We start from the raw sequence: 14,059 nt of genomic DNA, 5'->3' as shown, positions 1-14,059 counted from the left end.
AGAGAAACCTGAAAATACAGGGCCATCTTCTCCACAGGGCTGGGTTTCTTCTCCTTTTGTTAATGCTGTTATAAAGCTGTTTTCTTTCCCAAGAAGTAAGATTTGACTTGTTGAGCTCAACATCTTTTTCACGGTCTTGGACAATTCCCCCTGCCCCCTCCTTTAAGCTTCTGCTCCTTTATAAGCTGTAGAGACTGACACCATTTGATGCTATTTTCATTGATCTGCATGTGTTTACTTCCAAACTTGGTGCTGATCTTTCATTTCATCATCTGAAAGCCCTACCTTCTCACCGCTCCGAATCTCTCCTGAAGTTTATACCCTCTGGGCTTCTGAGAACCTGTAGTCATGGTTGGGCAATTGCCTTTTAAGAGGTGACTCTTCTAAAATCAGACTTCCTGAAAGTTACAGATAATTTGCCACTAGTGACAGTAAATGTTGTCTTTCCAAGCCTTCTCCTTTCCCAGGAAGCCTGGATGCTCTGCCGCTGGTCAGAAAGGAAATGCTAGCCCATGTGCAGTGGCCAGATCAGACTGCTGGTCTGGGGACAGCTCTTACAGATAGATGCAGGAAGATGATGAGGCCAAGGGACGTCCGTGCCACATAGCTGAGTAAATTCAAATGATTACAGCTGATTTAAATTCACCCTAATTAAGCATCTATTCTTTCCTTTGGCAAAGTTTGGGAGAAACTAAAAACCAGAATAAAGTGCCCAAAATGGTTTCCCCAAAAGACCATTGCACCTTAGGAGCTTAGCATCTACTTTTATGACCTGGGTTCCATCGCTCACACAGCAGTAAAAGATGAGCACACATCTTAACTGACCATGAAAAGATTGCTTTATTCCATGAAAATATTCTCAACAGAGAACACTATCATAAACAAGGCTTTTTACCATTAAGAAATCAATATGTGCACAAAGTGGAAATTACTGTGAAATTAAGAGATTCTTTTAGACAGCTCACACGTTCAGAGTTTAAGAATGATTTAAGAATGACTAAAAACTGTGCAAGCACAGGTGTCTTTTTTCAAATGTTACAACCCATATACAGGTCGCACTACTCCACATGAAGGAACTTGCCTACTATGGAAGCACACGTCAGCATTAGAAAACACACAGTAGCCCGAAAAGAACAGTCTTTACAAGAAAGCTTTGAACTCTGCCCTCTGCAATTGTTAGTCAGAAAAACATAAGCACTTCAGTCTTTGTACAGAAGACAAACACAGGCAGGTCACATTTCCTTCTCATTGCTAACTTCTGAAATAAAAATAGCACTACTTTTTAAAACTACTCCATGTAGTCTGTCAGTATAGAATAATGTCACATTATATAAATAACCCTGTAACGAGATTTAATATCTAAAACTGTATAGTTTACTAGCCTCGAAGGTAATATACTATATGTCAGCTGCGTACAGTGGTGTACTTGATCTTATGAAGGCATTAATGTTCACACAATTGTCATTCAGCTTTAGTATAACTGATAGCATGATTCAAATAGCATTGGAAAAAATTATTAAAGCAGTCACACGGTTTCTAAAATATTGCTTGAAATCCGATAATACACAGAACACTTCACATTCTTCTTCTCCCCCCAAAACAGTAAAGAACCAAATTATTAGAGCTTCAGTGGTACAAATCGCCCTCCCAGCCCTCCCACCTCCCTGTTACAAGACCACTAAGAAATTAGTTCAGATACACGTCATTAACAGAATCACGAATGCTGTGGGGCAGGACAACAGGAGCGATGAGGGCACTAAGACAGACAATCGTATTTACAAGTATAAACATACAGAAGTTTCCATTTTACAAGTAAAAGTGCACAGAGATCATTACAAAGTTTCACTAAATTGTATCTGGTTCAAACAAAAGCATCACTTGGAAACAGACTACCATTAAAACAATCAAAGGAGATCGTCACCACTCTGGTAAAAGATGAAGGGGGAAGGTCCATCCAACTTCTCATAAGTACACTGATGAAAGTAAAATGGACTCAGACAGGTCTTAGTTTGATCCGTGAATTGAAGATGCACCACTGCATATGGCAGCTCTAGAAGCCACCGACCGAGGCTACATCACAGCTGCGGAGGTGCCGGTTAGAGGCGAGCACTGAGCTGCACTAAGCCCTTGGTGGGATACTGTAGTGGTAGTGTTGGCAAGGACAGGTTTAGGCACTCGATTTTAAGGCAGCATTTGAATGGAAGCAGCTGACTTTTGACAACGGTCCCTTCGGTGTTATTATGCCAGGACTTCAGTGCTGACCAGATTCTCCCAGACTGAGGTGCTGAAGATGTGTCACATTTCACAGAGTCTTTAACTGGGCTGCAGGCTAGAGCAGAGATGTTTTCTTTTTCTTATCATAAATACTTCAGGTTCACAGACTATGTCTTCATGTGAAAACTGGAATGTTGCAGTGGGGAGTTTTAGCAGCATACACAAACACTAAGATGGGACATTAGTGCTGAGATGGCTGACAAAGTGATCTGCGCTACAAATGCGAAACGAAACAAAAGCTTTGACAAGAACAGGGGAATACAGAGACATGCCTGAAAACTCTAAGCCCAGAGCACTCTAGACATGCAACAGGATGTTAAGCAAGCACAGAGGTGGTGCAGGCAGACACTGACAAATGGCAAGGGTTCTAACAGACGAGGAGTCTAAAAGCCAATTAAAACAGAGCTCAATGAAGACAGTCCGACTGGACAGCCCAAATAAGACAAACTTTAGGACAGCTCTGCATTTTTTCTGACTTGGTATCAGTTAATGAAAAAAGAGGTCAGCCATTGCTGGCTTTTCTTTTCCTTCTTCCATGTGAACAACTGTGAACTAGGGATTTAAGGACTGGTACTATAATGACTTTTTAATGTATGGAAATGCTAATGACGTTAGTAAAACAATCTGCATGCATTCATGCGACTTGCTTTTCTCACTCTCTCTCAGCCTGACAAGTCTAATACCCTCCCCCAAGCAGCTGCATGTAACCTCCTTCAACATCTTGCCCATTTCCTCAGAAACCCTCTTCAGGAACCTGCAGTCCAGGAGGAAAAAGAAAAAAACAATTACTGAAGACCTTTGGTAAGACCAAAAGGGGCATTCAGTTTAAAGTGTCTGTCCCAAATGTACCTGAAATTACTTTATAGCCAGCTACTAAAAACACCAGGGAACTCCGAAACAAGATGATCAAAGGCCAGTGCTACTGCCTCCTCCCTTTGTCTCCTCGCTCAACTAAGGAGGATGTGGTCACACGACTACTGCACTGCACAGCTCCTGATTGGGCAATGACTACAACAGATGCTCTTGGCAACCCTGGACAAGTAGCTACTCTGACAGTCAATGATCCAGCTAAAGTGAAGCCCTCGGTGGTGGTAGAGAGCTTGCTTCATCTCAGGAGAAAACGGTTTCCTGTTTCTCCTCTAACAGTCACCACCATCAGCCCTTTCTTCCTCTGTTGCAGACTGTCCTTTACGTCTACTGAGTGAGAGCCAATCTCTGCTGTGAGGAACGCAGAAACTAAATAAGCACTAACGCAATGTCCCTAAGACTGTCGAGTGAGAAGTACAAGCATGAGCTTAGCTTGGAATGAACTTTGTACAACATTGAAAATTACCAGTAAACCTGAAAATATTTCCAGGTCTCAATGCTGTTTCATTCACATACAAGCTCCACCAGGTGACTTATCCTGCGACCCCAGATGAGCTCATATTAAATAAATTATATACCAGGTATTCGTTTTCTTTCTTTAGGAAACCAAGTTAAGAATAGCAAGGAAAATGACTGTTATTTTACCTAATTATCCAACCATTACTTTTCTTCCTGGAACCTGAAGCTATAAACCCAAGCTCCTAGGCTGAGCTGCTCCTGGGGATCAGCTTTCTGCGCTCAGAGAAGATTTGTTTATTTTATTCATCAGTCACTGTTGTTTCTGAGGTGAAGGGGGCAGGGAACATTCTACCTATGATTCTTGCCTAATAATCAAATCTATTATTTATAAGGCAGAAAAGCACACATCCTTTACACACACTTAGGCAGGACAGAAAGCGAAAGGCATCGATTAAGCTTCCACACCAGCATCCCTTGAACAGTAAGGCGTCAAAGAGTCTCTGGTGGCAGCATTCTCTCTCTGACCAAGCCTGCACTCAGCTCACACAGTGAACATGCGTCAGGATGCCTTAACGTTTTGGTTTTTCTGACCTGTTGAATGTGTTGTCATTTTATGTGTACATGGCACAAAGCTGCCTGGTTAGTTTAGATATAAGTTACTGCACCTTTACTGTTTTTCTCTAGAGTTACGTCTATGTATGTTGTGGGAACGTAGCCTTCTTCGCCGTTCTGTCTCCGGGCTCTTGTCCATCCATCACCTTTGTCCTCCTCAATAATGTACAGCACCTCCCCTTCTTTCATTGCCAGAGTCCCTTCATTGTGCCCTAGGTGGAAAGTTTTCAAAGTAGAAGCAGCATCAAAGCACTGTGCGAACGTTAAAACAAGTTACAAACGCAACGCACTATCAGACACGAAACGCTCGCGTCACCAGACCCAGACGCAAGAGCCCACTGATCACCACAGCAGCCCCTTTCTGACATGCTTTCAGCAACTGGGCAGAGCACTACGTAACAAACACAGTCATTATGGAATTTGGCAGGGTAGTCTAATCACTATCTCACAATTCTAATTCTTTCCCCAAATTTAAGTCACGTTCCTATCTAAAAACTTCATGAAGTATGAATCTGAAAATAGTAGAGATGAGAGAGGGTGAAGGAAATAATACGTGCAGAGGTGCTCCTCCTGGCTAGCCAGATGGGCTCTATCTGTGTAAACTGTTCTACTTGGACTCTTGAATAAGGTCAGGCACAACTGAGGATGAATCCTGACATCAGTCTCAGCCCTCCAAATGAACAAGCACCCACATACACACATGTGCAAATATGCACATATGTATACCACACATACACATGAAAACAGAAAGCCTATTGTGTGTGTGTGTGTGTGTGTGTGCGCGCGTGCGTGCGCAAGTGAGCATGTGACAGGGCATAAGTGTGGAGATCAGAGGACACCTTCAGGTATCTGTTCTCTGACTCCCAGGAACAAACTTAGGTCCAAAGTAAAGGCGGCAAGGGCCTTTACTCACTGAGAGAGCTCCCTATCCCTTTAAATATATTTTCTAAAACTAAAGAGTAACTGAAGACGTCACTCAGTTGTCACACATGGAGAACGGTGATAAATTACAGAGCACTTTATAACTGTTGATGGAGGTGTTCTCTACTCTTCTGCTAGCTGATGGAGAAGACTTTGTTTTTAAGAGTCCTAGAGAGGAAAAAACTAAACGACTGCAGAGAGAGCCATCCCACCTCTTCCCACTCCAGCCCATTCTCCAGCCACATTGCAGGAGAAGGCACTTCAGTCAGAGGGGACCACTGCTCTCATCGGGAAGGGAAGCCTGCAGAATCAACATTCAATCGATAGCATTAGGCTGTGCCTTATGCCTCTCTCTAGCACTCAGCAGCAACGGAGAACATAAAATGACATCTTCAAGCTGTTTGCTCCTGGCTTGGGCTACATGCTCCAGCTGCCACAGATTTGCTATGCACATCCGAGTGCCAGTAAGATCTAGGATCCAGAGTTGTAGGTAATCACCCATGTTAGGATCTGGCAGCATAGAATTTTTTCAATTTTGTCAATTCAGTGTGTGTGTGTGTGTGTGTGTGTGTGTGTGTGTGTGTGTGTGTGTGTGTGTGTGTGTGAGATATTTATAACAAAGTTAAAACAAAACTATACAATTACTGAACCAGGAATGTAATTTTCTGACAATGTATCACTTAGCTACGGATACTAAAGTAAGTGATAATTTACTTTGACTTTGAAGAATCAATTTTACCAAATATTATATATTATGAACATCACACCAGGGAGGGAACTATGCAGGGGAAAGGGTTGGGATGGGAAAAGAGGGATCAAGTGGGGGTGGGGGATGCGGACAGAGGGAGAGATTACAGATGGAGACCCATGCCATGAGAGGGAGTCCACTCCTGACACTTTTAATGATACTCTGCTATGCTTGCACACAGGATCCTAGCATAACTGTCATTAGAGAGACTTCACCCAGCAACTGGTGAAAACAGATGTAGAGACCCACAGCCAAATATTAGGCAGAGCTTGGAGAATCCTTTAGAAGAGGGGGGAGTAAGGATTAAAGGCACCAGAGAGGTCAAGGACGCCACAAGAAAACCTACAGAATCAACTAAATTGGGCTCAGAGGGGCTCAAAGCAACTGAACTGCCAACCAGAGAGCATGCATGGGAGAGACCTAAGTCCTCTGCACATAAGTAACAGCTTGGTCTGTGGGATCTAACAGTGGGATCTTGATCTTGGGTCTAACAGTGGGATCCAGACCGTCTCTTACTGTTGCCTGCCTTTGAATACCATTCCCTTCACTGTGCTGCCTTGTCTAAGGTCAATAAAAGAACATATGGCTAGTCTTTCTACATCTTGCTATGCCCAGGCTGGTTGATATCCATGGGAAGCCTCTCCTTTTCTGAGGAGAAAGGGGGAGGGGTGGAGGTAAGGTGGGATGAGAGGGAGGGACTGGGAGGAGAGGAGGGAGGGGAAGCTGCCATCAGGATGTAAATAAACACCTTAATAATAATACTAGAGCATCATACCATCAAAAGGGTAGATAGCTTTGCAGTGTCCAATAGCAGGCAGGGGATCATCATCTTCAAACTCGTCATCAAACTCACTGTGGTGACCATGTTGTTGCGGTGGCCCACGAACTTCTTGGTTTGCATCATCAGTATAACTTCCCTCAGGGCTAAAAACCATTAAAGTATCTCTGATCAGGTTCACAAACATGAGAACTCTGTGTATTATTTATAAGCTGATCTCAGGAGAAATTAGGTGTCAGTGACATATTTTGATATTGAGGCCTAGTTTCAAACATTAACTATGTAAATTGCTTGTGGTAATACAAATTGATTCTTTGCTTAAGTTCCTGAAGTAAACACTTCGAAGACTACCATGTTTAGAGCAATGCTCAGTAAACACACCTCACTATTACAGGATCTAAGGAGGACATGGAACAACGTAGTAGACACTAGTTTCTAATGTCAGAGAATCCTTAGCAGAATCACCCCGGTCTATGTTTAGTCCACAGTGATGTTGTTTGTGATCCAGCTCATGAGAAGCTTTGGGTACAGAACGTGCATGTGGGTAAGCAGATCACTAGTGGTCCTGCAGAGCAGACAGAAGGGACTGCCCAGGCCTGCTCAAGAGAAGCTCACTTCCGTTTCTCCTTTAACCTGGACGCAAACTGCAAGCTTTAAAAAAATAAAATAAAATAAAATAAAACATCAGATGAGCCTTAAATACAGCACCGAAGGAGAAACAGCCAAGAGGTAAAGAAAAAATTGAGTTCTATGACTATTATCTACGTTATCTCTTAAATCATTTAATAATTGGAAGTTCGAATGGCCATTGTAGAGAGTTGTTGGTGCTAAAGGAAGTGGTACAAGGGTCCAAATTTTTATTCCAAAACAGTACAAGGATTCATTTTGCTTAAAACCAACACTCTAAATTCTAATAAAAGGATTTCCTATTGATGAAAGGAAATTAGTATGTTAGAGAATCCCAAAGAATGGACAGTGTGTGTGCGCACCCCTCTCCCTCCAACACCCTGGCAGCATACCTAGGTAAATTATAAAGCCACATTTTAAATTACACATACTATAAAAACTACACTCATTTAACCTCGAGTTTTAACCTAGTAACAAAGTCCAGTTATCTGTGGTTCTTTTTTGGTTAACTAAAAATAAGAAGTCTTTCCTGAAATGAGAGAAGCTGGCTAGGAGGTCCTCACACCTGAGATGCATGTCACGATCAAGGCTTTTACCACTAGACCCTTGTACCACTTCCTTTAGCACCAACAACTCTCTACAATGGCCATTCGAACTTCCATTTTGTGTTTTTAGAAAATTTGAGATAGGAAATATAAAAAAAATGAGTTTGCTCAAATTATACTGTAATGATTAGACCAATATCTGATATTAAGCCGGTCAAATTTTCTTAAAGATGAAGCACGGTTTACTGATTATTTTATGATAGGAAAAACCAAAACTAATTACATCATACTAAGGAAGGAATGTCACAAGTAGTATTTACAAGCAGACCTTGCAAAAGCTAAGTTGAAAACTGTCCAAACTAATAAGACATAACTCCTTTTCTTCCTCTTAAAACTCTAAGCAATTTGACAGTATTTTTTTTTATCATAAGCTATCCAGTTCCACATAAAACTTAGTGGAATCTCTCCCATCCCTGAGGTTCCTAGGCCTGCTTGCATTTACTCTTTTTTGGTATTTTTCTTGTTTTGTTTTGTGATATTGTTGTTGTTTTTTATTCTTAGGTGCACATGGATATGAAAAACTAGATTTGAACAGGGTGAAATTTAATATTATACCTACAACCATTACCTAATATACAGAGCAGTTTCAAAAGACTAGTTATTTGATAAACTTAGTAATGGGGAGAGAATTGAGAAAAAAAGATGAACATTAAATGATTATTGAAGTTAAAAATAAAAATTAAAACAAGCCCCGACCTTTCTCGCCCCTGTGTCACGAGATGGTTTATGTCACTGCTGTGTCTTCTGTCTCCTCTCACACCTGTTTTGCCTTCCACTTCAGAGAGCCATGCCTTCAGGAAAAACAAAACCCAGATGGGTCAGTAAGTCTGAAAGTTCCTAAAGCGCCCTGAATTTAAATGTACTTTGAGACTTTATGAGTCTTAGACAAATTTTATTCCAATATATACAGGGATTGAGTTTACAGTTGACTTTTTTGTTTCGTTTGTTTGTAGACAGAGTTTCTGTGTACCCCTGTTTGTACTGGGACTCACTCTGTAGACCAGACTGGCCTCAAACTCACAGAGATCCACCCGCTTCAATCTGGGATTAAAGATGTGTGCCACCCTACCTGGCCTTTTATACTTGATTTTTAAAAACAGTATGTTTAGTTTTATATGAAAGTTCAAATAACAAAGTGAGTAGACTGTTAATTTGATAATTATATATCATAACAATGATCTTTCAGTTAATAAATTCTAAACTTAAATATAAATATCAGTATGTAAGTCTGTCAAAATCCAATCTATTGCAATAAAGTTTATAAAACATTTAAAAATACACTTTCAACTCAGTCTGCTGAGTTAACAAATTTACCTCATTCTTGTGGATTTCCATTCGTAAGCGGTCAATGTTATTCATGGTCTCTGCTAATTTAGGCTGCAGACTTCCTGGATCCCCCATTTGTGGATTTTTCTCATATACATCTTTCATTTTGTTGAGTGCTTCTCTGAGAAACAAAAAGAAACCACAAAATTAAACATCCACTTCATGTGCTTTTAGAGTTCCATTTATCTTTGGAGACTAAAGTTTATCTGAACCTTAAAAAGTTACACATCTAAGTTTGGACAAATATATCCTAATTAGAGACAATTTGTGCAAGGCTGTGTGTGTGTGTGTGTGTGTGTGTGTGTGTGTGTGTGTGTGTGTGTGTCTATGTATATATAGCCAGTAATTTAAGGACTCTTTTAAAATGTGTATTGCTTGAATGTTTACATTTAAAAGACTTCTAGAAACACTTCTCATATCTTACTATATAACTTATACACACATGGGCTTAGTAAACAGCTGGTAGAATATTCCACAGTGTTCTTACGTTCATTGTTTCTCAAATCAAATTCATTAGTTTGTTTTGTTGTGAGACAGGGTCTCACTGGGTAGTCCAGGCTGGCCCTAAAGTCTTGATCTTCCTATGCGCTAGGGTTACAAATTTGTGCCACCACGCTTGACTCTAAAGCAAACTCTTATTTTCCTATTAACATTATTCCACCAGCATTCCTTATCTCATTTCCCACAGCATCACTGTCCTCCTACTCAACTGTGCTGGAAATAGTAACACCATCTTTAACTGTGCACCCCCTTCAGCTATTTGCCAGTTCCTGTTAGCCTACCTCCTCCTCTCTAGTCACATTACCCAAGGTTATGCCCAATCAGTTCTCTCTGATGCTAGCACCCAGCACTGTTGACTAGTACTCCTTAATACTCTCTTCCTGCTTAACCCAGGGTTCTATGTTCCTTTTCTCCTCCTCGCCTCTGCGTTCTTAACAATCATTCACTGGCTTTTTCTTTGTTCAACTTTTAAATGTCTGTTATATAAATGACAAGAAGTTTTTTACATCTCATCCTACACACCTCTTTAGAATGTTTTGATCTTCAGATTCTTCAGTGTCTGTCTCCAGTTTTTAAGTTCTAGATGTACAGCTCCACACTCAACTAGACACTTCACAAAACGTAAGCAAAAGCTTTACTTCCACCCAAACTGACTTTTCCTCTTTTTTTCAATTAATTTTGTAGCTCTCTCAGTATCTACAAGTTAGTTTCCTAACAACTTTCCTTGTCTCCTCTCCTTATCCCTGATCTACTCATATACAGATTCCAGTGACCTCTAGAACAGGTGCTAATGTGCTGTCACCCACTTGACACTTGTAAAGACCGACCCCACTACCATCAGAAAGGTACAAGTAGTTAAGACTTCCTAACTCATACTCCCCATTATCCTATTACTACACTTAGACAATTTCTAACCAAGTTCTATCTCTCCATTACCCAGAAGGAACAACCTCAAATGTCTACTTTGAAGAATTTAATGACATGCTTCATGTAAAATGCTTGATGTGTAGTTATATGATAACCCATCCCTCAACCAGTACTTTACTGAGCTCAATTTATACATTAAAAAGTATATAAAACAGAGGAGATGGCTGGTGCTGGCAAAACTACTCTTGACAACCAATCACCATGTTTTGGGTTTCTGTTTTGCTTTTACAAATTTGTAGAATTCTAATAGCGACTAACAAAATACTATAATTAAAACAAAAAACAAACAAAAAGCAACGTGCCAAACAAACAAACAAAACCTGACATTTGATTTTTACTTATATAATATGTAAGCTATACAGTTTTCTAGTTTAGGTAGTGTACTTTTCCCTAAAGACGAACAAACAAAGGTGTGTGAGGGGCTGGAGAGGTGACTGCTCTTCCAGAGGACCAGGTTCTATTCCCAGCCTCCTCAAGGGAGCGCACAATCATTTCTAACTCCAGTTCTAGGGGTCTTCTGGCCTCCATAGGCACCAGGCATGCAGGTGGTACATAGACATATATACAGATCAAACACTTACACATAACGAAATAAAATATATATATTTTTAAAGTTTTAAAAAGTGTTTCAATTGGGATATATGATTTAGGAGGAATGATAGGAATTGAACTCAGGTCCTCATGAATGTTAGGCAAGCACTCTTAGCACTGAACTATATCCCCAGTCCAGAATGAACGATTTGGGAACAGTCTATGTATCAGTGTGCACATGATTCATTAGTTCATGAAAGGGAGAGCAGTGAGGGGCTCAACGGAACACTACTTTTGGTCTGATTCTTTCTGCAGCCCTCGGTTAAGCTCATCAATCCGTTGCTGTAACTTCTTACGCCTCTGCTCTGGTGGCAAATGACTGAAATCTTCTAGTGCTGGGCCCTGAAAAGAGAGTCTAAATCATTATTAAGACATTTTCAGATATTTTGTTTTTTAACTTTACCTTTTTTATAAATTAAGTAACTAACTTCAATCTTTATTTAGCTTCAACATTTAAAACCTCTATATAAATGTATTAGTAAAATTCAAAGCTTAAACTTCATGTTTATAAAACATGAAAATAGGCAGAAAAAAATCTTACCAAATACAGGTAATTAATAGCTGTATCACATTATTTCAAGTCTTGACAGTTAAAATGAATACACACAAGTCTTCTTACAGCAACAACAAAATGGGAACACATAACATTCCTCATTTACAGTATTTTACTACTTTGTATGTACTCTTACATAGAATCTTAAGGAATAAATTCCAGTCATGACATTTAGAATACCATGAATGTGCAAAATAAAAATATGAAATTCATAACTGAGCAACATAACCGACTTACCGCATGAAGACAATTAAAGTATACATCAATACTGCAGTTAGTTTTTGAATAATTATATTTTTTAGATCACTCTTTGGAAACAAAATAAAATCTGATCATTAAAAATTAAAGGTATAGTTTATGGATCAGGAATTATGTACATGGAATACACTTCCAGTCTTATGTAAAACCAAATGACAGACCTCAGCTGTTTCTGAAAGATATAATCCCTCTTCTCTGCCTCTCTCTCCCTCTTATCTGGGTGAGACAGCAGGCTCCCACTATAGTCTGTAACTTAAACTCTGATGCTCCTGCCTCAGTCTCTCCAGTACTACCGTTCCAAGTATAGACACCAGGCCCAGCCTTGACACAATCCTTTAGGGAGGATTCCTGATCAGAAAGGTTTCAATGCCTTTGAATCTAAGTAAACTAAATGTTATCATAATGGTGCAGATTTTTCTATTATAATGGTGTCTTTCTCATGAAGACCATGCTTCACTGTGTGGCCCAGTCCTGAACTCCCAGCCTCCGGCCTTAGTTTCCTGGCATTGGGGGGTTACAAGAGTGCATCACCACATTTAGTTCCATTTTCCTCTTAAATGTCATTTTCGTCATTGTTACTTCAGCTACATTATATAGAGATTATAATAGAACCATTAACTACTGAATCCATTTAATATAACCTGTATTTACATATCACAATCCAAAACTTCGTATTTATCCTTCATTTTTCTTCTCAAAATGGTCAAATATGAATATTGCTCTTGATTTTTTTAAGTGCTACTGAGACAAGCTTACAAAATAAAATGCGTTCTTCCTTTCTGGACTACTTATATCTTTAACAGATGCTTAACAGCTTGCTGTACCAGTTACAAGGAAATTTTATCCACTTTTAACTTATTATATTTGAACAATGGGTGGTTTTCCTGCCTCCATCTATGTCTATACACCTTGTTACTGCAAAGGCCAAGAGATAGAGCATAGGACTGACTCTCTGGAGCTGACGTTCCAGACAGTTGTGAGCCACCATGTGGGTGCTGGGGATTGAACCTTGGTTCTCTGTAAGAGCAGACAGTGCTCTTAATGACCAAGCCACCTCTCCACACCTGCATCATTTACTTTAAACAAGAGGAAACCCACTTACAGGAAAACCATGATCAAATGTTACCATTAATTAATAACAAGAACCTCCAAGAATCTTTCCATGGTGGCCCATATACTATGGACATTCAACACCCATAGTAACTAAAAGTGGGACCACTGTTTAAGTGACTTTTGTTTTATATCACATACTGTCAATCAACCAAATCTAAACTAAATGATGGAATAGCAAAATTTCCTATATAAAATGCCCTGATCAATGTAATTTACTAGATTCGTTCTAATTTGGGGTTCAGGGATTACACTATCATGTCACAGTACAAAGATACTTTATATTTTGAAAAATAATTTTGAAAATAATTTAAGGAAATAAAAACACAGGTTTCAGTTTAATAGGCTTGGGGGGGAGTTATAATTGGCCATTATCAATGGGTAAATCTCCAAATATCTGTGTAGCCCTTACCTGATATTTGATATCTAATATTTTAACAATAGGAATCAAGGCTCTTGCATTCCTAACATCTCATTTCAAAGCCAGGCAAGACATTTAACAACCTGTCTCATCCAAGGCTCAACAGCAGTGTCTAAAACAGTAATCTGCTTTCTACATCTGTGAGCATAGCTTTCTATGCAAGCACCCAATATTTGGAGGTTAATTCTTCGTAATGTAAACCCATTAATCTGTATGAAATAAAATGCATATAGGAACACCTCACACACAGAGGGATGGGAAACACATACTCACACACACTATCACACAAAACAGATTACTTTTGCTTCCCAACAAAGAACAGAACCCACTATAAAATTAGCAAAACTTTTTTCTTTTCTGGAAAAACCTAATAGTTCTTATGATAAAGTAAACATTAAATTTGTATGACCTTTTAAAGTTATTTTTAAAAATGTATTTTTCTAAATTTTACTTCTGTAAACCATCAACTTTTGTTCTACCA

General features: G+C 39.5%; 1 protein-coding gene across 4 annotated transcripts in view; it reads right to left on the bottom strand.

Annotated features, from left to right (window-relative positions):
- Positions 1-816: 816 nt before the first annotated feature.
- Fnbp1l (formin binding protein 1 like) overlaps positions 817-14,059 on the bottom strand; it is a 98,840-nt gene continuing 85,597 nt past the window's right edge. For 3 of the 4 annotated variants that reach the window (XM_032897380.1, XM_032897382.1, XM_032897384.1), the window contains 5 exons: positions 11,469-11,578; positions 9,206-9,338; positions 8,588-8,682; positions 6,657-6,805; positions 817-4,424 (listed from right to left, as the gene is read on the bottom strand). In XM_032897380.1, coding sequence (XP_032753271.1) covers positions 4,246-4,424; positions 6,657-6,805; positions 8,588-8,682; positions 9,206-9,338; positions 11,469-11,578 — 666 coding nt within the window. In that variant the 3' untranslated portion in view covers positions 817-4,245. The remainder of the gene's footprint in view (positions 4,425-6,656; positions 6,806-8,587; positions 8,683-9,205; positions 9,339-11,468; positions 11,579-14,059) is intronic. The other variant, XM_032897381.1, reaches the window with a different exon arrangement.

Source organism: Rattus rattus, chromosome 3 (assembly GCF_011064425.1).
Source record: "Rattus rattus isolate New Zealand chromosome 3, Rrattus_CSIRO_v1, whole genome shotgun sequence".
Taxonomy (NCBI): domain Eukaryota; kingdom Metazoa; phylum Chordata; class Mammalia; order Rodentia; family Muridae; genus Rattus; species Rattus rattus.
This window is presented reverse-complemented; position numbering and strand designations above follow the sequence as displayed.